The 27,276-nt window shown below is 46.8% G+C and overlaps 1 protein-coding gene across 2 annotated transcripts in view; it reads left to right on the forward strand.

The window, feature by feature from the left end:
* The window catches only part of LOC142578421 (high-affinity choline transporter 1-like), an 89,463-nt gene that overhangs the window by 31,013 nt on the left and 31,174 nt on the right, over positions 1-27,276 (forward strand). For both annotated transcript variants that reach the window (XM_075687809.1, XM_075687814.1), the window contains exon 2: positions 25,968-26,214. In XM_075687809.1, the coding sequence (XP_075543924.1) occupies positions 26,037-26,214 (178 nt within the window). In that variant the 5' untranslated portion in view covers positions 25,968-26,036. The remainder of the gene's footprint in view (positions 1-25,967; positions 26,215-27,276) is intronic.

Consider the following 27,276-nt stretch of genomic DNA (forward strand, 5'->3'; position numbering starts at 1 on the left):
GGCATCTCTACCTCCGCGAATGTCCTCTGTAGGCAGTGCAGAGTCTGTGGCCTCTTGACAGTCATTCAGAACACCTGTGTGCCAATTACGGTCTCTCGCCGCTTTGATTGCAGGTTAGATTGCGTGCTTCTGGGCCTTGGTGTTAGACCGTACTCTCTTCGACCTCTCTACATGCAATGTGGCGTGATGGGCAGCGGAAGGGAATGATTGTCCTGCTGAAACTGTTCGGTTCGCTATAGGGTAAGCGTCCGTGTCTTCAGTTGTGGTATGTCTTAGCTCCGACCATGGCTGCTCCCGTATGGTTTAGCTTACAGGCGGCGTTGCGTATCCCACTGGTGTGGCTGAAGATAGTGAACTTCGTTCCTGGCTCCGGTTCATCGAAAAAAAACACAAGGAAGATCTTGAGATTTTCGCTGCAGTGATTCGAAACTCGCACATAAAACGGCAGCTTCTTGCTTTGTCCAGGTATCTCCTTGCTTTGGTGAAACATTTATTTTGCAAGTTGGAATACTTAATTGGCGATGTTGGCATTGTTTACTTTGCTTCTTGGCTCTATCCCTCGTTTAATAGTTGATCTGTGGGATTAGAGGACACGTAATAGTCGTCCGAACGTGAAACTATGAGGTGCGCTCGACCCAAACTTGGACTTTTTTTTAAGGATTATGAAACGTTTTTAAACATGTGAAAGTGGTCTAATTTATCAAAGTAAGGGAAATTGATGAACTTATCCCAGCTTTTTCGCAGTACATGGCTGCCTGCAGCAGCACAGAAGGATTTCTCTTTGCGTCGCTGCTTTAAACGGAAAGCCTGCTTGATATCACGGTCACTGCTGAAGCATTGGCCTCTCATTAACTCTCTCGGTAGTTCAAACAAATGATAGTCATTCCGAGCGAGGTGAGAACTGTATGGCGGATCTGGCAGTACTTCGAATCGAGGTGCCGCAAAGTGCACACTGGGCAGTACGCCGTATTCTGGCGTGCATTGTCCTAGATGAAAAAAACGCCCGTGGTAATCAAGACAGTCCGCTTCTTCCGCTTCTTCCTGAGTGCAATGTGTGCACGTTGGAGAACCTCACAGCAGCATTCGCTTTTGCCTCAGCAGTGTAGAAAAAATCAGCATAAAAGATGGCACACTCATGCAAAAAATTGTCGTCGGAATTTCACTGCTGACGAGCCAGCATGTTTTTAACTAATAATCTTATGGCACATATTGCAATTTACACATTCTAGCGGGTGAGACTACAAGGCATATCCATTTGAAAAGAATTGTGTGGATGACACCATTTATGAGATATGCGCCGTCAAACTTGCGGTAAATCTGTACTGTCGTCCCACTTACTTCCTTAACAAAACGTCGTTTTATGCATTGAAGCACAAAAGTAAGTGGAACGCCAATGCATTTCTCCGCAAAGTTCCGGAACTTATATCTCGAAACTGGTATGGTATGAAGAACTTTATTTAGGTCCTGAGGGATCAGTCTGGGACTGATGCGGGCCGCTCCTACGTCGGGTCAGAGAGGCCGAGCCCCTCTGCCGTCACACGGGCCCTCTGGAAAGCACTTAGTTGGTTCGAAACTGTTGTCATCCTGAGAATTCGTTTCAAGTGGACCCGCCTTGCGAACTCCGTGGGTCGAATTGGTAAATGGCAATATGTGCCATAGGGTAATTAGTGAAATATTAATTATTCAATTCTGTTAATTGGTCGACTATGCATTTCAATTTTTTGTGCAAGTTATATCTGCCTCTTCGAGCAGACCAGATCATGGACTAGAATTGTGCTATCTGCCACAGGAAATAAAAAAAAAATTATTGAAAGCGTTCGCTGAAACATCCGGTTGGGATGTTTCAGCGATTGGGAAGGGATTGGGAAGGTCGGTATGGAATGGTCACTTTCATACTGTGTCTTATGTATGCGTTTAAAATAAGAGTGCACAATGTTTCAGCGGTTAAGACAAAAACTTTCAAGCATCGCACCTTACTTGCTGCTGGTACCTATGTCTTCTGCTCATGAATAAACCTTATACATCCGTCACGAAGCGGTAGTATGCCCCTAAACCTCATTTACGCTGCACTCAACATTTCAAGCGTCTTTTGGCAAATATTAACAATGAAACGATCCCAATGGGGTCTCTGCAGGTAAAAGACAAGCAAGAATAAATATTAAGCAAAAATCATTCTCAGCTTCACAGACTATAAGAACTAGCACGTATCTGTGTAAAAGTATGCAACATGTCTGCTAGTCTTCTCTCTTGGATGACACGTTTAGGACCTAGACGAAACTTAAGGCATATCACAATGAATACGCCTTTGATGCAAAGCTTTTATTTTCGCAGTGCTTCTTTATTTCTTTCTGGTCTCGACTGAATCTATGCTTTACTGGAAACAATCGACCATTTCCTTTTCTTATTTTCGAGTGCCAACGCTATCGCGACATGCACCGTTGCTCTCTGGATACTGTCTTGCTTCAAGGTTGGTTGCCTGTCTCAGTCTCCGTATTATTATCACACGAGGACGACGAAGTTATTGTGCTCGGTTGCTGGTTTTCTTCTGGTGTTGCACGAAAATAATATAAATAGAGAAAAACTGCATCAGTAACAGGCAACGACGTTTGTGCTGAACCCTGAAGACTCCTACTCTGCTGGGAGATCCTCCCCGCGGAGCTTGCCATGGAAGACATGGTCTTGGACTCGTCTGGCGGTCAGCATAGACCACCCGCGGCTCGGAAGCGGCTCAATTCGGCAGTAGGATCCGACCCTGCTGATTCCGAGCTTTCTGGCTCAAGATGGAAGATTCGGATGCTTTCATACCTGTCAAGCATCGCCGTCCACGACGGACGTCTCCAGCATCGCACTCAAGTGAAGGGACTATCATATACAGCACCATCAAGATTGCGACAGTAGCTTTCATGCCCGACGACGCGATGGTAAGCCTGAATGCTATCTCTCGACATAAACTTAATGATTTCTTCTTCAAACTTGCCCTGTACTAGTTCAAGAGATTCGCGTGAACCCCTGGAAAAATGTCATTGGTGTTGACACAACTGATGACAAGATGGTGCAAACCCTACTTGGTTTGTCTGAAATCTGTGGGGTCCACACGCGTCCCTACATACCACAGAGTACAAATATAGCAGCTGGTGTCGTATCTGATGTGGACTTGGATCTCAAAGATGACGTTTTTAAGAACATGATCGCTTGCACGCCACCGTGCAAAATAATTAGCGTTCGAAGGCTAGGCTCATCAAGGTGTATGAAGATAATTTTCGCCTCTGGAAGGCTACCTAGTCATATAAAGGCTGTACTTGTGCGCTATCCTGTTCGACCTTTCGTACCACGGCCTTTCCAATGTCATAAGTGTTTTAAGATTGGTCATGTTCAGGGCTTTTGCACCAGAGATCTGGTCTGTACCAAATACGGTGAGAATCATCATGTAGATTCCTGTGAAAATCAGGCATATCGGTGCCCTAACTGTAATGGTGAACATTTGGCAACGGATAAAGGATGTCCCTCATTGAAGAATGAACCGAAGGCACTAAAAGAGAAAGCTAAAAAAAAGGCAGCAGGAGATGCAACCTCCCGTCATCGTAGTGCTGCCCCAGCGACTGGAAAAGCAGCGCGTTCAAGGAATGACAAAGCCACAACGCATCGGAAAGTAGCAGGGTGGACCGTCTGCCTCTCAGACACATCGTGTCCAGCGCTGCCATCGAAACCGTCGCAAAATGTATCTACAAAGACTTCGACCACACTAGAAAGCACTGCAAACACAGTATCTAAACCGGTATCAGCCAACGACGATGTGCAACTTGTCAATCTTCTGAAGATGCTTGTCAACGTCATCAGATCTCTAATCGCCGGTCGCCAGACACCAGCAGCGTCAGCAGCAGAGCAACTTTTGGAGGCCCTCGTTCCAGTCCTCGACGGCCTTCACTAGACGTTTTACCGGAAACAATTTTACCAGTGGTCACAGCCTCACCCCTTTGTGCTGCAGTGGTATGTCAGGTCGATGCGACCACGGCTCGCTGATCTTGTCCTTCGACTCATCGCTATGAAGACTCCACCAGACGTTATAGCGCTTCAGGAAACTAACGTAAGGAAAGACGAATATCAATTGCCAGGCTTCGTGGGTGTCCACAAGTAACACTCGATGCGCAGAACCAGCTTGTGGCTCTTTCCAGTGTGTGGACGCGGTGCATACGCACAATGCTTCAAAAGCATCAGTGTACGTGCGTGCTGACTTGGCCTTCGCGGTTCTTGACACCGACGGCATCTGTGAGTTTGAGTGTGCAGCTGTTACTGTGAGCCTCAGAGGTGTGTCTACGACGGTGGCAAGCATATACACCAGGCCTACACGTTCTTCCGATACTTCACTACTTGAGTGCTTAGTGTCTCGTTGTGGTGCGTCGTATGTGTCATGCGAAGATTTTAACGCCCACCATCCACGATGATGTAGCCATCCCCAAGACAATCGTGGGGCAGAGATTAACGAGATCATTATCAAGAACGATCTGCAAATGACGGTTAACCTACATCTCTAGGTAGAGGAAAGGAGCATTCCACTATAGACCTTGCGATAGCAACGAGAGATGTGTGCCTAGCCTGGTCACGTGAACCTGACCTGTGGGGCTCAGATCACCTACCTATTTGGTTAACACCAACACATACTGCAGGCCACCAGGATGTCGTTTATACAGTGACTAACTGGGACAAGTTCTGTCAGCTGATCTCAGAGGCACCATCTCAAGACAGTCGGTTTAAACTTATGAGTGAGTGCTTACGAGAAGCTACAGTACAACGACGACGGAGTATCGGCAAACCAAACACCGATCTGAAGCTTTTACGGCTCCGTGCATGTCGACGGCGCGCTTATAGACGGGCACATCGCTATAAACGACGCACCGACTGGACTATATATAATCGCATTGATGCACCCATACGGCGGCATACAAAACAACTTCGTCGCAAAAGCTGGTAAGCTTTGTATAGTTCGTTGCATACTGGAAGTGGTTTTGGAAATGTATGGCGCATACTGAAGGCTCTCCGCACTCCTGAAATCTGCAAGAATCCTACGGCTACATTGAGCATTGCGACTGGCCAGTCACCAAAAGTCACAGCGGAGGCATTTGCAGACATTTTCGTTTCTCCTGCATCCAGTGACACCACAAATAGCGACCTTCCTTCTTTGACAAGTCCCAACACCATAACCGCTTCCTACGATCCAGTCTGCCAGATGGACGAGGCAGACTTCACTCTTGAGCAGCTGCGACACGCGCTGAGCCTCTCCAAACGGCGCACCGTTCCAGGCGAAGATGGTGTGACGTATCAAGCATTGCGGAACGTTGACAAGAGTTTTCATGACCGTATATTGGACGAGTATAATAAAGTATGAAGAACCGGTGCAATCCCTGCTGAATGGAAATCGTCCGTGGTAATACCAACCTTAAAGCCCGGGCGTCCTGCAAGGCACCTCAAGTTCTACCGACCAACACCCCTAACTTCAAATGTCATCAAGTTAATGGAGCGAATGGTCTTGTTTCGCTTAGATGTCAGGCTAGAGGAGCTGAATTTTTTTCCCTGATGTAATGAGTGGCTTTCATCGCCGCCGTTCAGCTCTGGACAGCATACCAGACCTTGTCTGATCGCTCGAATTTGCTAAAAGAAACAAACATTCCGCCTACATGCTCTTCGTAGACATACAGCAAGCTTTCGATTCAGTTCTGCATAAGGCGATTATTTCCACTCTTGCAACCGCGGGAATTTCGGGTCGTCTGCTCCACTTTGTGCATAATTTTCTATCGGAGCGCCGGATGAATGTGCGTGTTGGAGGAATAACTAGAGGATACCGATATTTGAAGTGCGGTGTCCCACAGGGCAGCGTATTATCGCCGCTTTTGTTTAACACCGTACTCGCCGCACTTCCAAGTCGTTTGCCTTGGGACAGTGACTTCCCTGTGAGCATAGCTGTCTACGCAGATTACATTGATCTGTGGATAAGCGGCCCTTCGCACCTTGGTCCGCGGCTTCGTGCGAGCTTGCAAAGAGCTATAAACGCTACTTCGGAGTACTTAGAAGAAGTTGGCCTGCTCATATCACCTGCTAAGTCGGCTGCAAATAGCATATCACCCTAAACAACGCGTTCGTCGAACAACGAGCCGACTGTATCTTGACGAAACGCCTATAAACTGGGTGCGACAACACCTTTATTTGGGGTTAATTGTGGATGATCGCATCTCTTGGCGTCCTGCCGTTAAATCTGTACGACGCAGATCGCACTCCCTCCTTAAGCATGTGGCCGCCTTCACTGCTAGAGGTGCTGGCTGCGACCAAACAACCGCTCTCCAGGTGTACCAGTCATCTGTGCTCTCAGGCATGATGTACGCATTACCAGTCCTGAACATACCACCTAGTTTGTTGGCCCAACTGGAGCGAGATCATCGCATTGCGCTTCGACTAATGCTTGGATTACCTCGTGAGGCGCAATCTATTGCATTGCTCAGTGAAGCGCATCAGTTACCCCTGAGGCTGCAAGCAGACCAGAGAGCTCTATATCATATTGAGCGTCTGCACCGCGCATCGAATGGTCAATCGCTACTTGATCGTCTCATTCACTGCCCTTTAACTCGCATGGGGAAAATGGCGGCATTATTTATGATTATTACTGACATTTCTGAACATGCTCCTTCAGATACGCCTCCGCCTCCAAAAGATATCACGAAACGCGTATTCCCATTTTACCCCACAATCCCTGACATGCACGAAAAGTATGATATGCCTGTTTCGGCAATATTCCAATTGACTCAGTCTCACATGTTCGAAAAGTTTCCAGATTATCTTCAAGTATTCACAGATGCATCTGTACCCAGCGACGGTCAACGCGCCTCTGCAGCTTTTTCTGCCCTTCAACTCAAGTACAGCGTTTCTTCCAAATACCTCATCCAACTTCGTCAACAACTGCGGAGCTAGCAGCCATTATTGTTGCACTGAAATACGTTCAAGAGGAGTTAACTACATCGAAGGTTGCCATCTTCATGGATTCCCGTGCTGCCCTTAGCAGGTTACAACGCAACGAGATTGATTGTCCACTTGTGCGCAGCATTACCGACTCTGCGAGCAAAATTTCATCACGTGGGGTATCTCTCGTTGCTCAATCGATACCTCCACACGTAGGAATCGCCGGAAAAGAAGAGGCTGATTGGCTCGCTTGAAGTTCCACTCATAACAATTGTGTCTGCCCAGAAATTTTGTGCAAGCTCGATGACGCTCGTCTGCTGATTCGTCGCCACCTACTCAAGCAGTATCCAGACCAGCGCGTCGCAAATGAACGTTCCCGCCCCGTGTTCGCGGTCGAGGCTTGCCTCGTCGCGCTAGAGCACAACTACTCAAGCTGAGGGTTGGCTGCGTAAACGTGCACGAACGTTTATACAGACAAAGACGTGTGGAAAGTCCATTGTGTACGTCTTGTGGCTGCTGCGAGACACTTGAGCACCTTATATTTGAGTGTCCCGCTTTCAGTGCGCAGCGCATGTCGCTAGTGAGAAACTATCATCTCTTACCCGCCGTGGTTGCTCAGTGGCTATGGTGTTAGGCTGCTGAGCACGAGGTCGCGGGATCGAATCCCGGCCACGGCGGCCGCATTTCGATGGGGGCGAAATGCGAAAACACCAGGTGCACGTTAAAGAACCCCAGGTGGTCGAAATTTCCGGAGTCCTCCACTACGGCGTGCCTTATAATCAGAAAGTGGTTTTGGCACGTAAAACCCCATAAGTTAATTTTAAACTATCATCTCCTTGTCCTGCGGTGTACGACACTCGACGAATGTTTATACCCCAGTGGTTGTGCGTCTAAACGTGGTCAGGCTCGTCGCGCCCTACCTACTTTTCTAGAGTTAACTAACTTAGGTTCATGTTTGTAGCGTCGAAACTATTTTATTCAACTTTCTGTAGTAGCGTGACCTTCAGTGACCGGCTCTACTGTGTGTGATCTGTACTGAGTTCTACTTTCGTCTTTAGATTTCTCCTGTTGCTCTTCCTTTCCTCTTTCCTCCCCTCCTTCGTATCTACCATTTCTGTGTTGCTGTCACCTCCCTTCTGAAGAGTAGGCAGGCGTTGTACACCTTCCGGTGGCAGTTGCCAGCCTGCTCCTCGCTTTCCCTTTCCTATGTGTTCAATAATAATAATAATAATAATAATAATAATAATAATAATAATAATAATAATAATAATAATAATAATAATAATAATAATAATAATAATAATAATCAGTATAGATAGTCCTTGAGAAGACATCTGCGATCCACTTTATTATTGAGTATGGTATTGTTTGGCAACTTAACACCTCTGTTTTGCTATCGGTTGCCTGCGGGTTTAAAGTAAATAAATAAATAAAAGAAATTGATCTCGGCAAGAAATAAAAGTAATATACGTATGAATGTTACTCACTGACCGATTACATTATTTTCCCTCAAAGCCAGATAGAATGCATCTTTTTTATAGCTTCTTACGTAACAGAAAATATTACGGAAGGAAAAAAAAAACAGCTGTATGTTAGTCACGTTCTATTGTGTTCACCCCCCACAGAAGCAGCTTAGCCTTTAGTTGTAATCGAGGCAAGACAGAAAGCACACTTTTTGTCACCATGATCTACATCTATGTGGCATTTACCAGTCACGCTTCAAAATTCGTTGAAGTGATTGATTTACGCGGTTCAACATCCTAATGCAATACCAGGGCTAAGAGAGATGGCTTAATGAAGGGTTCCGGATTAATTTCGATGAAATGCAGTCGCCGCGGCATGGAATTGAACCGGTGACTTCGTGTTCAGCAGCAGAACGTCATAGCCACCGAATAACTGCGGTAGGTGTCGAAAATTCCTACAGTGACCATGACAGAATTCTCAGATGTAGGTTTAGTTGCTCGTCATTCGACTCTAGGTTACGACCTTACCTCTGCTACGGTAATTAAACTCGTTTGGCACTTTTCCTAGTGAACTTTTCGAATATTGTGAAGTGTTCCCTGTGTATAGCTGTATTCGCAGGTCTCAAAAACTTGTAAAAATTGTGCTTAATTATACTTTAAAAATCAGTCTCAGGTAGGCCCTTGTTAATATTTGTCCGATGTCGCCTATACTGAGCCTCGTTAAAATGATTGAAAGAACGGACTTACGTTCGCGTTAGAGAATTTATTTAACCTCAAAATAAACCTTGCTAGTGGCAGGTAGGGTATCGGCCTTAATCTGTCACATGGTCGGCGCATGTTGATCTGGAAAGCCGCATTCAACTAACAGGACTGTCAGGGGAGCTTTCAGCATTAGATCGAAAGCTTGCTCCAGTGCAAAACACGGTTTTCTGGTTTGTAGATAAGTCAGCTGTGCCGTTCCGGACTATATTAGAGTGCCGCGCTTAGGCGTACGTTCCTGCAGCGAGCGTCGGCGTCGGCCTCGGCGTCGGCGTAATCGAGCGAACGAGCACAGCGAACGATGAAAGCAAACGCGGAGCGCAGAGGGCGGATGAAAGACGCGAGGAGGAAAGCGAAGAGGAGGGTGCAGCGCAACCAGGAGGTGAAAAGTAGAGAAGGGTATGGCGAAAAGGGTGAGAAGAAAAGCGGAGTGCCGGCACGACCAGGCATGCGGCCAGCGTGAAAACAAAGCGCTGGCTAGGGCCTCTGACCCACTGCGCATGTGCTACTTCACCTGCGGCACCACCGCCGCTACAAAATGAGCTCTGCGTGAGCCATGCGTTCCCATGTGCACGCTTTCTTTCTGAACAATGAGCTATGCAACCGGTGGAAATGCTTCGTCTGCCTCTGCTGCTAAACGAGCTGCCCGAGCAGAGGCTCAGCGCCGCCGCTGAGAGCACCTTGTCTTTCAGAATCAAATTATTTGCCATAATATATCGCGAATTCAAAACACCTAAACAGCTGCGCTCGAAATTCGCATTAGTAAGTATCGTAATCGGTGAAATAATGAAATCGGGGAGAGTACTCACGGACTCTTTTTGGGGTGGGGTATTTATCTTCTGCCTCCGCATCTATATCTGTTGTCGTCAGCGCCTGAAAGAACTGGATGCCGCCGGCTATTCTCTCTAACCGCGAAGAACGAATTCTTCTCGTCACCTCCTCCGCTTACGTTCTTTGGACATCTAGAGAAGAGAATATAAGTGTCAACTCCAACAACATCGTGGATGGCGACGTAATCATTATACCCTACGGCCAAACCCTATCTCAAAGATAAAATAAGGTCACCCTGGCCTTATAGCTTCTTTGAGGGGCCTGCATTGCTTACCGCCTTCCCGAACCCCAACTGTTGCATCGTGGATCAACTATCACTTACGCTGTTAACATTCATTTCGTTGCAATTGCCGCCCTTTCGACAGTGCCACCACGGTGAGGAACAGACATTGCTTGGCGGCGATCTTGACTCTGCAGAGTCCAGATCGCCGCCAAGCAATGCCTGTTTCTCACCATTGTCGGCAACCATAAGTCCTGACCTGACGCCTGCCCAGAGTCAAGATTTCCTCGCCCTATTGAACGAGCATCATTCCTTGTTCGACGTCAATGCGCCCGGCCTCAGTGTGACTACCGCCGCTACTCACCGCATGCAGATTAACGACTCCCGCATTGTTCACCGGCACCCATATCGCGCGTCTATTACAGAGCTAAAAATCATCGAGGAAAACGAATCAGACATGCTTCGACGAAACATCATACCTCTTTCCTCGAGTCCCTGGTCCTCCTTAGTTGTTCTAGTGCAGAAGAAAGACGGTTCAGTGCGTTATTGCGTCGATTACCGTGGGCTGAACAAAATCACGCGCATAAGTATTTTGCTCCTGACACGGATCGACGGTGCACTAGATTGCATATACGGCGCCGAATAATTGTCTAGTTTTGGCCCTAGATCAGGCTACTGGCAAATACCAATGTCGGAATCCGACAAAAAAAAAAAGAAACGGCGTTTGACACACCAGATGGGCTCTACGAGTTTAATGTGATGCATTTTGGACTGTGCAACGCGCCTGCTACCTTCGAACATAGATCGATAATGTATTGCGTGGTTTGAAATGGAAAACCTGTCTGTGCTATCTGGACGAGATTGTAGTGTTGTCAACCACGTTCACACAACATTTGCAACGTCTTCATTAAGTCCTTGCCTGTCTTTAAAACTCTGGCATTCAGCTTAACACACCCACACCCACATACACACACACACACACACACACAAATGCAGTTTCGCCACCAGGACCATTAAGGTTATGGGGCACTTAGTTAGAGATGAAGGTATTGGACCGGACCTGCGAAGCTGGCCGCCGTACTCGAATTTCGCACCCCGCAGGGGCGTCTGCGTCAGCAGGCGTTTGGTGTGTTCGACACCCCGTACGCGAGCACACGAGGGTTGGACCCTCCCGCGTTTAACCATGCGTGGCTTAGCCGTGTCTGGGGAAAAGGGGATCCTGGGGGTTGAGCCGATGCCGAGTGTACGGACCTTTAAGGCCCCCCGGCGGAGGCAACACACCTCTTTGGCCTCTGCTTCAGGTAGACGGCACCCCCGGACTCACCCAGCCGGGGGAAATCGGTAGTTGCCTTTTCCTGTCTCTCTCTCCCTACTACATTCGTCTTTCCCTTACTTTTCATCTCTCCTGTCTTCTCCTAGCTTCCGCTTACTTCCAATTTTTCCAGGCAGCAAGGGTTAACCTTGTGTGAATAGCCAACCTAGGTTATTTCATATTTGGTTATAGTGGTAATGTACAGCTGGCGTTTGCAGGCCGTGTTTCACACACCCTGCAGCGTCCCCTTGTTGGACTCCACAGTGGGTGGCTGGCATTACTGCCGAAATTACAATCTTTTATGGCTACTTCCTTTCCCCCACTACCTGATCGCTCCCTGAAGAGGGGGCGCACCGATGATGTCTTAGAGTTTTTTGCCCGTCAAAAAGAAACCTTCCCTCGCTTCCATGTAGTCCACTCCGAACAACCAGACAAACCCGTGCGAACAATCTCTCCATTCCTCGTTTCTAAGTCTCTCACCCAAGTTTTTGGTACAGGTTACAAAGCATCCAAAATGGCAAGCGGTGATCTCTTGGAGCTCCGCAACAAGAAGCAATATGAAAAGCTACCCAATCTTGTATCATTTTGCGACGCCAAGTTAACAGTAACTCCGCATCGTACTATGAATACCACCCGTGGTGTAGTCTCCGATGATGATCTCTTGGAGCTGACTGAAGCAGAACTCCTGGACGGCTTCAGTGAGCAGAACGTCATCAACGTTAAACGAATTAAGATGAGGCGTGACAATAAGGAAATAGATACCAAACACCTGATACTCACTTTTGGCACAAGTGTTCTCCCAGAGTCCATCGAGGCCGGGTATATCAAGGTTCGTGTTCGGCCATACATCCCTAATCCCCTGCGATGCTTTAAATGCCAGCGTTTCGGTCAAAGCTTACAGAGCTGCCGAGGCCGCCAAACCTGCGCGAAATGCAGTGCTAATGAGCACACCTCTGAATCTTGTGTAAACTCTCTCCACTGCGTAAACTGTGATGGGGAGCATGCTGCATACTCGCGGTCGTGCCCATCTTGGAAGAAAGAAAAGGAAATAGTTACAATTAAAGTAAAAGAAAACATAAGTTTCAAAGAGGCACGCAGGCGGATATCCTTCCTGCCAAAGCACACCTTTGCCGATGTGGCGCGTCAGGGGGCAGCGCCACAACGGTCTCCGGCGGCTGTCCGACCCACACCCAGTGAGGCGGCAGTGACGCCATCCACGCCCCCCCCCCCCCGGCGGCTGCAGCTAACGCTGCTACGCCAACCCAGCAGACGGGGCCATCGACCCCGAAGGTGGGCGCAGCCGAGGCTGCCCCAACCTCCCCGGCCCCTTCCAGCGCTGGCAACAGCCGGCGCAGCCAAATCCCTCAGGGAGCCCCATCTACTTCCGGGCTGGTGGGGGCAGGAGTCTTGCCTTCCGAGGCAGAACTTTCACGGAAATCTTCTCGCTCGCAAGAGCATGTGTCCGGCGCCTCACAAGAGGCAATGGACACTACACTTGTCCTCACGACGCTCCAGAAAGGGCAAGACCCCGATTACAGGCCCTCGAAAGAGCTCTGTAATCGAATCTCTGAAATCTCTGTAATTAATACTTCTGTACACACAGCACCTATTTACTACCAACATGGATACACAGATAATTCAATGGAACGTCAGAGGTCTTCTTAGAAACCTTGATGATGTGCAGGAACTCATCCAAAAACACAATACAAAAGTGCTGTGTTTACAGGAAACACACAAACTTTCTCCGACAGTACATAACTTTTCGAAAAGATCGCGATGATGCCGTCGCATCATCGGGCGGTGTTGCCATTGTCACTCATAGAAGTATAGCGTGTCAACCTTTACAGCTGCAAACGCCCCTTGAAGCATTGGCGGTTCGAGTTGTCCTGCTAAACACACTGATCACCATTTGCTCGCTTTACATACTCCCGCATTACCAACTCAACAAACATGAATTCCAGTCCTTGATAGATCAATTGCCAGAACCTTATGCTGTTCTTGGCGATTTCAATGCGCACATAAGCCTATCGGGAGACTCTCGTATCGATGCGCGAGGTCGTCTCATTAACACTTCCTTTTTTCGTCCGGTGCGTGTCTGCTGAATAAGAAGACACCCACATATTATTCTCTCGCAAACAGAACATTTTCTTCAATTGACCTCAGCCTAGTTTCCCCGTGTATGGGGAAACTAGAATGGGAAGTTACTAACAATCCTTACGGGAGCGACCACTTCCGCATACTATTAAGAACACTTATTAAACAAAACGAATATCCACCACAGGCTCCTAGGTGGAAGATTGACACAGCAGAATGGGAGAAATTCCGAAACTTAACTAGTATATCATGGGATGACATGTCCTCGTTAGAAATTGATGCTGCTGTGCAGTATTTTACAGCCGTCATAATAGATGCCGCATCTAAATGCATACGTGAAGTAAATGGCTCGGCATGCAAACGGCATGTCCCGTGGTGGAACGATGAATGCAGAATCACACGTAGGAATCACAACAAAGCGGGGGGGTTGCTACGCGCTTCGCCCACTGCAGAAAATCTTGTCAACTTTAAAAAAGTAAAGTCCCAAGGTAGCAGAACCCGCCTACAGGCTAGAAGAGAAAGTTGGCACAAGTTTTTATCGAGTATTAACTCGTTTAGAGATGAGGCCAAAGCCTGGAACAGGGTTAATAGGATTAGAGGGCGGCAAACATATTCACTCCCTCTAGTAAATACACAGGGCGATACACTGCAAGATCAGGCCGACTCACTTGGGGAGCACTTTGAGAGTGTATCAAGTTCAAATCATTATTCGCAATCCTTCCTGAAATATAAACAAGTAGAAGAACGTATGCCATTAACAAGAAAATGTCGAGAGAATGAGCCTTACAACCGTCCTTTTAGTATTGCCGAATTGAGAGCTGGCCTGAGCGCATGCAAGAGCTCCGCACCAGGATCTGATAGAATCGTGTATGAAATGCTCAAAAACTTACACAATGACATGCAAGTTACACTACTCACACTTTTCAACACCATCTGGGATGCAGGGTACCTTCCAACCGCATGGAAGGAAGCGATTGTGGTCCCTGTTTTGAAACAAGGCAAAGACCCTTCATCAGTGGCAAGTTACCGCCCGATAGCACTCACAAGTTGCATTTGTAAAGTGTTTGAAAAAATGATAAATCGGCGACTCATTCATTTCCTTGAACAGAGCAAAATGCTTGATCCTTATCAGTGCGGCTTCCGAGAAGGGCGCTCCACAACCGATCATCTTGTACGTGTTGAAGGGAATATCCGGGACGCATTTATACATAAACAGTTCTTCCTATCGATATTTCTCGATATGGAAAAGGCGTATGACACAACGTGGCGTTACGGAATCTTGAGAGACCTGTCAGAAATCCATGGTAATATGCTAATCCTAACAGAAAACTATTTGTCCGCTCGTACCTTCCGGGTAAAAGTCGGCAATGTACTCTCACGTCCTTTTACACAACAAACTGGTGTACCTCAAGGAGGCGTGCTCAGCTGCACGCTCTTTATCGTGAAGATGAACACGCTTCGTGCTTCATTACCACCTGCCATTTTTTACTCTGTCTATGTGGACGACATTCAAATAGCTTTCAAATCCTGTAACCTAGCAGTGTGCGAGAGACAAGTACAGCATGGCTTGAACAAGGTGTCCAAGTGGGCAGACCAAAATGGATTTAAAATCAACCCCCCAAAAAGCTCTTGTGTTCTCTTTACAAGAAAAAGAGGCCTGGTCTCGGATCCTTGCTTAAAACTGTGTGGACAACAAATACCTATCAACAAGGAGCACAAATTCCTAGGTATTATACTTGACTATAGACTCACTTTCATTCCACACATTAAATATATGAAAGAAAAATGTCTAAAAACAGTGAAGCTAATGAAACTTCTATCCCAGACTACATGGGGTAGTGACAGGAAGTGTTTAATGAATCTATACAAGAGCCTAATTCGGTCTCGATTGGATTATGGTGCCTTAGTATATAACTCTGCCGCCCCGAGAGTGCTAAAGATGCTAGATCCTGTTCACCATCTAGGTATCCGCTTAGCCACTGGCGCTTTCAGAACAAGCCCGATTGAAAACTTATATGCAGAATCAATCTCTACATCTACAGAGAACTTACATCAGTCTTACATATTTCCTGAATATACAATCCAATCATCAACATGCATGTTTTAACACTGTTAACGATATGACGTGTTCTACACTTTTCCAGAATCGACCCTCTGTAAGACAGCCTTTCTCGCTTCGTGTGAGGGAGCTTAGTCATGAAATGCATATCCCTCTCCTCGAGCTTCGCATAATGCATCCAACCAAGTTGTTACCACCTTGGGAGTGGCAGGTCGTAGAATGTGACATATCCTTTATAGAAGTAACAAAACACGCACCAGAGATCGAAATCCGAATGCATTTCCTAGAACTCCAGCACAAGCACTCCTGTGCAGAGTTCTACACAGACGCTTCGAAGTCAAATGTCGGGGTGTCCTATGCTGCTGTCGGCCCATCCTTCTCAGAATCCGATGTACTGCGTCCGGAAACAAGTATCTTTATGGCCGAGGCCTACGCATTACTGTCTACTGTGAATCATATAAGAAAATCAAAACTTCCAAAAGCAGCGATTTATACAGACTCCCTAAGCGTCGTGAAGGCCTTGATGTCACTCTACACACACAAAAATCCTGTACTTAATGAACTCTATACCGTCTTGTGTAAAGCGTACATATCTAACCAGCGTATCATTATATGCTGGGTGCCTGGCCATAGGAGCATTGAGGGTAACGTTCTGGCGGACGAGATGGCCACGTCAATCGCATCGCAAGCTGTTAACCCTACCGCTGAGGTGCCTGTCACAGATCTGAGGCCTTTCTTGCGAAGGAGGCTGCGAGATCACTGGCAACACATGTGGGACGCGGAAACGGATAATAAGCTCCACCTGATAAAGCCACAGTTAGGATTCTGGCCCTCGACTACAAGATCGCGCCGAAGAGATGTCCTATTCTGTTGTCTAAGAATAGGACACACATTTGGCACCCATAACTTTCTACTCACCGGAAGTGAGCCTCCAACCAGTGGTAGATGCGGGGAGAGGCTGACCGTACTCCACGTCCTCCTGGAGTGTCGGGAAGCCGAATCTGAGAGAAAGAGACATTTTTCCTTAGCATACCGACAGCATATTCCTCTTCATCCTGCAATGTTTCTCGGTCCAGAACCGCTTTTTAATACAGACACAGTCCTAGGTTTGCTCAGAGATGTGGTCTTACATGTTATTAGTCCCATACATTCGTAGCGCCTCCTCTCTCCAGAGGATACCACTGCGATAATTGTTTTGCATAGCACATGCCTCCAGGCCCTTGTGTTTCAAGGGCTCTAAGGAGGCAGTTGTGCTCTAGCATTTCTTCTAATCTGATATATTTTACCTATCGTATCATTCTTTTTAAATGCATCTAAATGTTCATAGTACAAGTCATACGTCATCGCCATAATTTTATTATACAGATTTTACGCACTTTAGAGCGTATATTTTAAGGCCCCTTTACAGTCACGTCACAGCAACTTCACAGTAATCATAATTACACTGCAAACTCATTACCACAGACATGGCGCTCTTTGGCCATACCTGGCCCTTGCGCCATAAAACCCCATACATCATCAAAGAAAGAAACATTTTCCCTTAGCATACCGGCAGCACATCCCCCTTCATCCAGTAATGTTACTCGGCCCAGAACCGCTATTTGACACCAACGCAGTCCTAAGTATTCTGAAAGATGTTGTCTTGCATGTTGTTAGCCCCAGATGTTCGTAGCGGGTCCTGTCTTCAGAGGATGCCGCTGTGATAGCTCTTTCGTATAGCACATGCCTCTAGGCCCCTGTGTTTCAAGGGCTCTGGCGAGGCAGCAGTGCTCGAAGTAATGTTACCATCTCATATATTTTATTTTTCGCATCATTCTTCTACGATGGATTTTAATGTTCATAGTATTCTTCATTAGTCATCGCCATAATATTATAGCACGTAGATTTTATGCGCTTTACAGCGACTATTTTTAGGCCCCTTTACAGCCAAGTCTCATCTTCACAGAACTCATCATTCCACCGCGAAATCACTAACACTGTCTTGGCGCTCTTTGGCCATATCTGGCCCTTGCGCCACTAAACCACACACATTCATTCATTCATTCATTCATTCATTCATTCATTCATTCATTCATTCATTCATTCATTCATTCATTCATTCGAATTTCGCAGTCCGCTGCGTCAAAAAGGCCTGCGCAGTTTTGTCGGACTTGCTTCTTACTTCCGGCGCTTCATACGCAACTTCGCTGTGCTTACGTCCCCGCTCCATCAACTCCTTGCAAGCGACGTACCTTTCGTTTGGTCCTATGAATGTGAACGTGCTTTCCTGGCTTTAAAAATACGCCCTGAGGCCGGACTCGGTGTTGTGGCACTTCGATCCAGCGCGTGCCCACCATCCTTCACACTGACGCTCGCCATCATGCTCTCGATGCCGTCCTGCTGCAACGTAACAACACCTTCCGCGAACGAATAATTGCTTACGCTAGTCGTGCGCTAACCGCTGCAGAGAAGAATTATGCCATAACCGAGTAGGGGGGGGGGGGGGGCGTGCGGCTGTCTTGCTGTTGCTTGGGCAGCGCAAAAAATGTCGGCCATATCTTCACGGCCGCCATTCTACAGTCGTTACCAACCATAACGCACTGTGCTGGCTTTCATCGGTAAACAATTTATTGTTTACTATATATATATATATATATAAACCGACTAGAAGCGTGCCACGCGATCAGTTCTTTCTCTGTTAATATTTTATTATATTCTGTCCGTCTACGTCAGCGTGCTCAGCTGTGTTCATATGCAGACGAGATTACCACGTCTTTCTCGTCGTAAGATCTCAATACCTTGTACCAGACTTTACAATCTTATATGCATGTCTGAGCGCGAGTCCTGGCATGAAGGGCTCTGCTTTTCTGTTATTGTAAGTAAGCGCTCGCTGTTTCTCTTCTCATTGCCAAATTGAGCTTCTAAATGTACCACTTCGGAGTCTATCTTTATGCGTATGAGCATTTCTTCTTATTTAACTGTGCTCTTGGATTTTCCCGTGCTTTCCGCGTTTGCCACAAGCATTCATATTACTCGCCTGCCCTTTATTTTGCAACTTTGAGCCCTTGATGTGAAGTGTGAAAATTCTTCTGGGCTGAGAAGTGGGCGACCACTATAACCAGATTATTGAAGGTCTCTGCTATAACGAAGATATGCAGATACAAGGAAGCTAATCTTGCGAGATCACTATGACTTGGGATGCTGTAGCATGGAATCAATTTGGGAAAAGTGCAATGACTGCTTGGAGCTCAAAAGATGCGGTATTTTCGTAAAGAGATAAGACATTTAACGCCGATAGTCCCAACGACGGCGCCATGAGAGTATTTTGACCGGTGTCTATTGTGAGGTTGAAAGCGGACCCGCCGAGACAGCTTGGGAATCATGTCTTGGCGAAAACTGCGTTCCGGAAATCACGGTACTTAATAAAGTCAATCCAAATGTTTCCTGATGCAGCAAACCTCTACACAAATTCAGGATGAAATTCAGTAGTTTTTCTAAGAACGTCTATTAGCGGGCTTTGGAACTCAACAGGAAATTTTTAGTATATCTTTAGTATGGTCAAGGAGCATTTTTCTAAGGGAATAAAGGCTGGTGCTGCAATAATCTGCTCACTGGCGCTGTGCTTTATGAGCAGTCTGTCTCATAATAACACGCAGCTGTGGCGCTCCACAAACTTTAAAGGAGATACGCTCGTCGGTTAACAAACTTTTTCTCTCCAAGGAAAGAGAAAGGTGCCAGCGACGAGGTTTCCCTCATTAGCAAAGGAAAACATTCGAGGTATGGGTGGATTGTACAGGGATCATTAGTGATAAGCGCTCCATAACAAAGACTCCTCCAAATTTTATTTTACGCTCTCTGATACTGCGATCTGGGTACAGATTAATGTTCAATGTACAAAGCACTTACATGGTCGTTAAAGGGAAGCTGAAAGCTTTTCCAGAAAAAATGAGTGAAGAGCAGTACGCCGTGGTTTTCAACCCTCTGAATTCGAATACCGCATTGAAATTGAGCGAAAGAAAGCGCAAACATATTTTATTTCGACGAAAAGTGCAGCAGCAGACACGCCCAGCTCGCGCGCCTCGTTTACGCCTCGTGACGTCAACAATGGTGTTCGTCCGGACCGACTGCTGCCGCTACACACGAAGCACGGTGCAAAGTAGTTTGGTGGTGTTTTGCTGAGACGGTAATGGAAATTTTCGAGAGCTTGCGTTTCTCTGAGGAGTTCGGCGTTAAGTCCAAACTCTGCGAGAGCGATTTTGCGCGCGACGGTGACGGGCGACGGCTTCGAGCGACAAAACGGGCCGTCGCTTGAACAAATCGCTCGGTGTTGTCGCTCGATCGCTCGTTTCTAGAAATCTAGAACTCATCGCTCGTCACCCGTAAGTGCTATGAGCGACTAGCCAATAGTGCGACGCCGAAACTGGATGTACATAACTCAAATACTACTGTTTGTCGCACGGAACGAGCAAACTATTGAATTTTACACGTGTAAGAATAAGAACCTACGTGCAAGACCTTCAGAAATATTTTGTGCTCCTTCTTCAGTAAAATACATCAACTTAAATTGATAAAGCATGCGTCACACTAGTTTCGGCGCGTATATTGCTGCCCTCATACCGGGAAGTCGTCGCTCAAAGCTGTCGCTCGCGTGGAGTTCGGCTTGCAGACGACGAGTGAACGAGACAGCCATCGCCTCGCTTGTAGCGCGGCCGCTGTAGCGTGAAAGATCACTTGTAAGGGGTTTATACTTGTACATACTACACTTACGTACATACTTGTACATACTACATGTACGAGCCGATTGCGAAGAGCCGGCCTCTCCAAGAAGCAAAAAATGCTGGCGCAAGCACTGCTTTCCACGCGAACGAAGGCGAAGTGTTAGCATCTCCTTGTGTTGGAAATGTTCTTTGGCGAGTATGTTTTTTGCTAAGCTGCATTCAGCGTTCCAGTGAGTACGTTTCCGGGCAAACAACTGTAGTGTTATGTTCCTGCATGCCTCCTCGTACAACGTAAGCGGTGATGCGATCTTGAGCATTTGTGCGCTGCCCCAAAGCTGTCGGCAATCTACACAGACGGTTTAAACGCGGGAAAAGTTTGCCGGCTGTTGTAGCACGTGTAGTATAGAACCTTCATCAGCGCGCCATCCGCACGCTACTCGTAACCGGCGAATTCCGTCGGTTACGTGAGATGGTCGGTTTCTTATGTGTGCGAGAGAAGGGTGAGCGCAGCGTCTTGGCGTGAGCAGGCTTTCCTACACATGCAAACTTTACGCTTGCACTACGTTATGGTAGCCGCATGCAGGCTGTTTCACAACACACGTGCGAATAGAAAATTCGCGGCGCTTGGCGATGAAACCTGCGTCAATGGTGGGCGATAAACATGCACCTTCCGTTCAGCGTGCTAACTATCTTTTTTTAGGAGAACCCAAAGCACGCATTATTGATAAACTCCGGTAGTAATTGTCACGGAAGTGGTTAGAGCACAACACTGTTGTTCTTGAGCGCTTGAAGTTGTTTCGCTTCACAGCAACCTCCCACTTAGCTGAAAGCTTCTTGTCTTGCAGGAACTAATGGAACATCGGAACATCGTCGCGGCCGCTGGGGTTCGTGCAAGCGTAGGCTGCACAGAACGCCGGCATGATCGGCCTACAAGTTCAATTGATGCTGCGCACGTCAACTAACACTCCTATATACACACAAATAAAGGAATGTAGGGTCGAGCGAAGCAGATTAGGACGGCACGCACGCAGAAATAAGCCCGGTCAGGCACGGTCGCGGAGACTGCGAAGCAGCGGAACACCAGTATTGACGTCACTAAGCCGCGGTTTCCGGTCTCCGCTCGCATCGTTAGCGTCGGCACCAGCGCGCGGCGCTCGACGGGGGGCGGAGCTACAGCGCAATTTTAACCGACGATTGCGTCGCTCCTAAGTGAAAAATCCCCCCCAAAATTTTACCTTCACGGTTTATAAAGTTATATGAGCGTCTTATTGAATTCGACAGACTCTTCAGCTTCCCTTTAAGTGTTCGTTTATGCATGTAAGTGCGCAGCTAAACTATGTTGCACAGGAAACACAAACTAATATAACACTAATACGAGTGATAATGAGGACGTATTCCTTTCTTTCGGGGGGGGCGGAGATTTGTCTCCTGTCTGAATTGTTTGTTAATAAATTGTCTATTCTTTTTACGCGGCGAGAACAAATCTGAGCAGCTTTTTGAGGTCTGTTTTGAGAAAATTGATTGAAACGCTCCCGGTTGTGCTGTGACGACGACTGGAATGCTGAGTCCGCATGTGGGTCCAGCATTACCTTTTCTCTGCGAGCACTTTCGTCATGCAGTGGTCCATATAGCGGGCCGTCTTGTTGTTTGAGAAAGCTTGAAAATTGATATAGAGGTGTCTTGGGTTTGGCTATACTTTCTGAACCGATTTTCCAGAGTGCCGTGTTCGCTGCTGCACGAGTTATGCTGTGCAAGTGCAGCGTGACACCTGCGCGCCTCGTGAACCTTGCAAATAAAGGACAAAAGTACTGCGCTCTCTAAACGATAGTGCACCAAGGGCATTCAAATCGACGATTCCTTACGCGTATGTGCAAGCAAACCTTTTTCCAAACCTGCTTTTCCATTGTGTAAGTCATCAGTCAGAGAGGCTTTTGCTTTGGGACAAAATGACAAATAGACACGCCTGTGCAGCTGCTTCCCTTTCTCCTATACGTCTACTCTAGAAAGGGTCAGAAGAGCGTGCTCAAAGTACTTTTCGCTCACATTGCCGTGTTCGCCTTATGAAGCACTAGTGTGAATTCTCTTGCCCTTAATATTAAGTGATCATGGGTGACCCACCTTCGAGGGTTACTTCTTTACCATTTCTAAGCAGTTCCAAGCAGTTTGAAATGTCGTCCCAAAAGTGGGACGATGCGAGGAAGACGTCTCAATTTTTTTCTTACCCGGACTGCCGGCGAGATACGTTCACCACTAAAAGTTTTACATTTTATTTCTAGCTACCCGTGCTTTAAGTTTCTGTAAACACAATTTGTTATGCTACGGTTGTGGAAGCAGCGACTTGGAGTCCAATGTATTTTTATGTTTCGAACCTTGGGGAAGCAACACCCGTGGCTGCACATTTAGCATGCGTTAAAAATTGGTGGTAACGTTTTGGCCAGCGTTCCCGAACACACTCAGACAGCGCGCCACATATTTCCGCACAGTCTTTGCTTGACACTCGCCTCTCTCCTTTTCTTCGTTTCAATTTGCTTAAGCCTTAATCAACAGCCTACCCCTACAATCCAACGCAACAGTGCAGAACCCACCGGGTCTATGCGACGCATATGGCCCGATGCATATAGTTTCAGCCTGATGCCTTCGATGTGTGGGGAAACGTTCGTGGCCGATCACTCTTGAAATACTAAGCAAGAGAAGAAGACATGCGAGATAAATAAATATTTCAAGCTTAAAACTACATTGCAGATAACACTTCAATGTCTCGTCAGTAACGAGGAGATTCTGTCACTGGCGTAAGGCTAAGAAGGAGAACCACCGTTCATAAATTATAGGAGACGTAATGCAAAATTCAAGTCTGATAACTTTTGCCAGACATGGTGAAGTCGCCGTGTGAATGCTGTGTAAGTGCTTCCTCGTTCTACGATTAGTCGTACCCAATTGTCGAAAACTTGCAATCTATTTAAACAGTTGAGCCGTACAATAATGCCTTATGACTCCCGGCGCCCTGCAGATTGGTTCCATAAGCAGAACAGGGTACAACCTTGCGTGACGACAGCGTACTCTGTACTCTCTGGGCCATCGAAGCAATGTTACCCGTTTGGGCGTACAACTTGAGCCGGGTATCAAGTAACGATTCCTTTCGCCCGATTATATTTTTTTTTTCTATACCTTTCTGATCATCTACCCGTCCACGGCTAGTCGATTCCAGAAATAACGGAGACGGAGACCCGCTCGTACCACTGACGAAGCGCTGAAAAGAAGAGCATGGCAATACAGTTTTTACACTATCCTGGCTATGCTTTACCTTTGCCTTATTTTGCATCATTTGTGCACACAGGCAAACCTGTATACAGCTTTGCCTGCGCGTAACTGACATTTGAAGAAGCGACACTTAAGATTCGCGTTATGTTCTATTTGTACACTGAAAATGAAAGAAAATCCGGCAGACTTGTGTGACCATCGCATAACCACAACCCTAATTTCGGCGAAGCAGAGTCCAGGCATAAAGGTCGCTGCGCTCGGCATGCTACTTGTCATAGCGTTTTCCCAGCATAAAGGCGTTTCCGGTTCCTATGCAACTTTTACTCAGCGCTCGTGCAACGTCCTAACCGCCCGCGTGCCTGTTGTCGCCAAGCGCCACAACAGCCGACGACGTAGAATGGGCGACAGCTTAGAGTAAGCACTTCTAACGTAAAACCTGTTAACTTAAAACCTAAAACACTAATCCTAAGCCTAGAGCGTCTCCCGTATGCGTGTGTAAAGTTTTAAGAGGAGATGTAGAGCCATTTCTGTATAGCAACATTATTAAAATATTGATTTTCCTCTGACAGCTTGAAGAAGCCTATTGAAGGCTCCGATGGCATTTTGAAAATTTTCTACGGTGGTTCCTAAGTACCGCAGACTTTTAAATTGCTCCAGCTTACTTATTTCTATGCACGTTCTCTTAATACGTGCAATTTTTATACGGCTACTAGCTCGCAAACAAGAAATGTTTTATTCTCAAGGAAGCATCGCGTCAATCTTCAATTAGCAAGCATTTTATAGTTGTCTACAGCCGCACCTCAAGCACCCACAACTTTTAAATTTCTCCTGTACATTCATAGTGAGGGACTCTTTATTCATGGCACCTTTCTTCTTGATACGTTCAATAACTTTGAAACGACGAACCACTGAATAACCCCATAAAGCTCTAAAGCGCAATAACACAGATTTTGTATTTTTTTCACGACGCGCCTACTGATCCCAAATGCTTCTAACCTTGCTCGTACGCCACCATTAACAAGCTTAGCTTTTTCTGAAAATTTAGTTGCTCTGGCTTCAATGGTATTCTTAGTACATTTTTGTCGTCATTTTTAACGGTCATTATCAACCGCATCCAGTCTCTGTAACAGCCTCGTTGTAAATGTTTCATCGAACTGTCTTAAACCATAATTACAGCGCACTGGGGACGTATTCTGCAACGATCACTTCGCTGATACTATTGCCTTCACGTGACGTCGTGCTCAACCAGCCAATCAGCGCGCGCATGACGTCGTTACTATCGCCGATGCGACACTGTGCTGTAAGTGATCGTCGCAGAATACGTCCCTTGGTTTGAGAAAAAAATTCGGATAACCCGTACCTGAGACTCGCATCCCATATCACTTAGCTCGCTAACGAGTCATTGCACGAAGTGTTTATGAAAGTGCCGTATTAGGGTACCTCGCGCACTTATCTAGTTTACCGTCATGTCTGACATACTCCAGACAAACACACAGAACTGCACGGGAATGTATCGCAAGTTATCTTTCTTCTTCCTTTTGTAATAAAGTTTATTGATAAATGTGAAGCAACAGGTTGCATGTAAACATACAAAAAGAGGCCCGTAGCTCAAGGCTAATTGGAACTTCTTATAACCAGTTACATAAATGAGATAATGCAGAAGTGATTACTGATTATGGTACTAATACAAGGGTACTTCATTACCACAAATATAGTATCCTTTTTTCCACAGTAAAATACAGTTGTTCACTAAATGCATATGCAATGGAAATACAAAATAAAAGGAAACTCAGTTCCCAAGCTTCCATGTTGTGAAAAAGGATGACCAGGGAAGCTCTGTATGTGGGCCCCTTAATGGCGAACTGCACCCCCGCCGCGGGTCGGCCCGGTGTTGCACCATCTTCGGGATTTTGTGTCTACACACGACACAATCTTGGGGGAACTAGCCCTTAACAGCTTCGCTGCAAAGTAACAGTAAACTGTGAAAGAAGCGCAATGAAAAGGCAGCAATAATAGTGCAAAGCAAAATATTATTGAAGGAAAACCATAAATAAATCATTAAATTTCAGAGCTAGGAAACCGATGCAAAGCAGAGAGTATAATAAATATATGAGGACAACAGCTAGTATACGATTGTTGAAATACTGAAAAATCGACATTAAATAAATAAAATGCGTAAATGTCTTGTAGGTTGTGGCATAGGTTGTGCGTTGCGAACTTCTTTCACGCGTCAGTGACCACCCAACGACAGCCGCCACCTGCTTGCGAACGTTTAACAGAAAACCATCACGTAATAAGCGCGCGCTCACTCCGTCGGTTTCCTTTGCAGCACGAGCTCCGCCCATTCCTGAAACAGCGACGATCGACGCGAGGAGGTCCGCCGACCAAGCGAGGCGCCATGGCCATCAACATTGCGGGCGTGGTGTCCGTGGTGATCTTCTACATCATCATCCTAGCGGTGGGCATCTGGGCCGGCCGCAAGAGCAAGAAGACCGGCAACGATCCCGGCGACGCTGATGAAGTGATGCTAGCCGGGAGAAACATAGGAGTCTTCGTCGGGATCTTCACCATGACAGGTGCGGCAGTGTGCGCGCAGAATGCCGCCGCGAATCAACTAGACAAACTGCATCGAACTTGTGCGCAGAATGACTATGTAGCCCTACCTGTGTTTCCAGCTATCATAAACTGTCGGTAGGAATTGTTTCTGAATGTCAGTTTGAGAAATGGAAGAGACCGGCACTTCTTGCAGGCAGTGTTCTCATGGCTTGCTGCCTGTCATCGAAAAAACTTCTGGTTTCACGCACTAACGCACGGACGCTCGCACGTTGGCGCAGGACACAGGGCTAACTGCCCCCCCCCCCCCCTCTTAATCTCCTATAGTTGCAATAATAGAGGTACGCATATTCATCTACACTTTCTTCTACGTTGAGCTTGGCGTTGGGGCGCCGATGTTGGTGGGTGGGATAAGGCACGCTGTGATAGTTGTCTATTATGTCTATTATATCACTGCACATACGAAATAAGCGCTCGTTTGATATTACGCGAATGCGGCATAAGCATACGTTTGAGCTCGCCGCGGAATTATTTCTATATTTTGTTAAATTGGGAAGAACTGTGATCTTGTGGGCGTCTATAGCTTTACTATATGGGCGCTTGGATAGCGCGCTTGGATTGCGGTGTCGCGATGGAATTTTCTGCATGCGCAGCTGGATTGGAGGAAGCGGGAAAGAAAATGCCGCCACAGGGCAGGTCACTGCTGTCGTGCGACTTCGTGCGGACGGAATATCGTTTTGTTGGTCGCTTCGCCGACCACGAGCCAAGGTCTGCCAGTCACGACACTCACAAATGCAAGGCTACTTCGGCCGCATAACTTATCACACCAGTTGCAGTCGCGCGCCACTCGCAACGTACACGACAGAAAAAAAAAACAAGAATGAATCTTAGAATGAATAAATGTACCTTCTAAGATTCATGAGCAGCGCGTAATATCTACAAGCTGCGTAATATTCTTTCATAAATTTCCGTAGTAATGATTGAGAATTCATCGCACTGATTTAATCGTCACACTACCTCGCGCACAGTGGAGTCTAAAGAGCAAGTAAAAGAAAGTGCGAGCTAAATCTTTCAACTGAAATATT

This window comes from Dermacentor variabilis, chromosome 1 (assembly GCF_050947875.1).
Source record: "Dermacentor variabilis isolate Ectoservices chromosome 1, ASM5094787v1, whole genome shotgun sequence".
NCBI lineage: Eukaryota > Metazoa > Arthropoda > Arachnida > Ixodida > Ixodidae > Dermacentor > Dermacentor variabilis.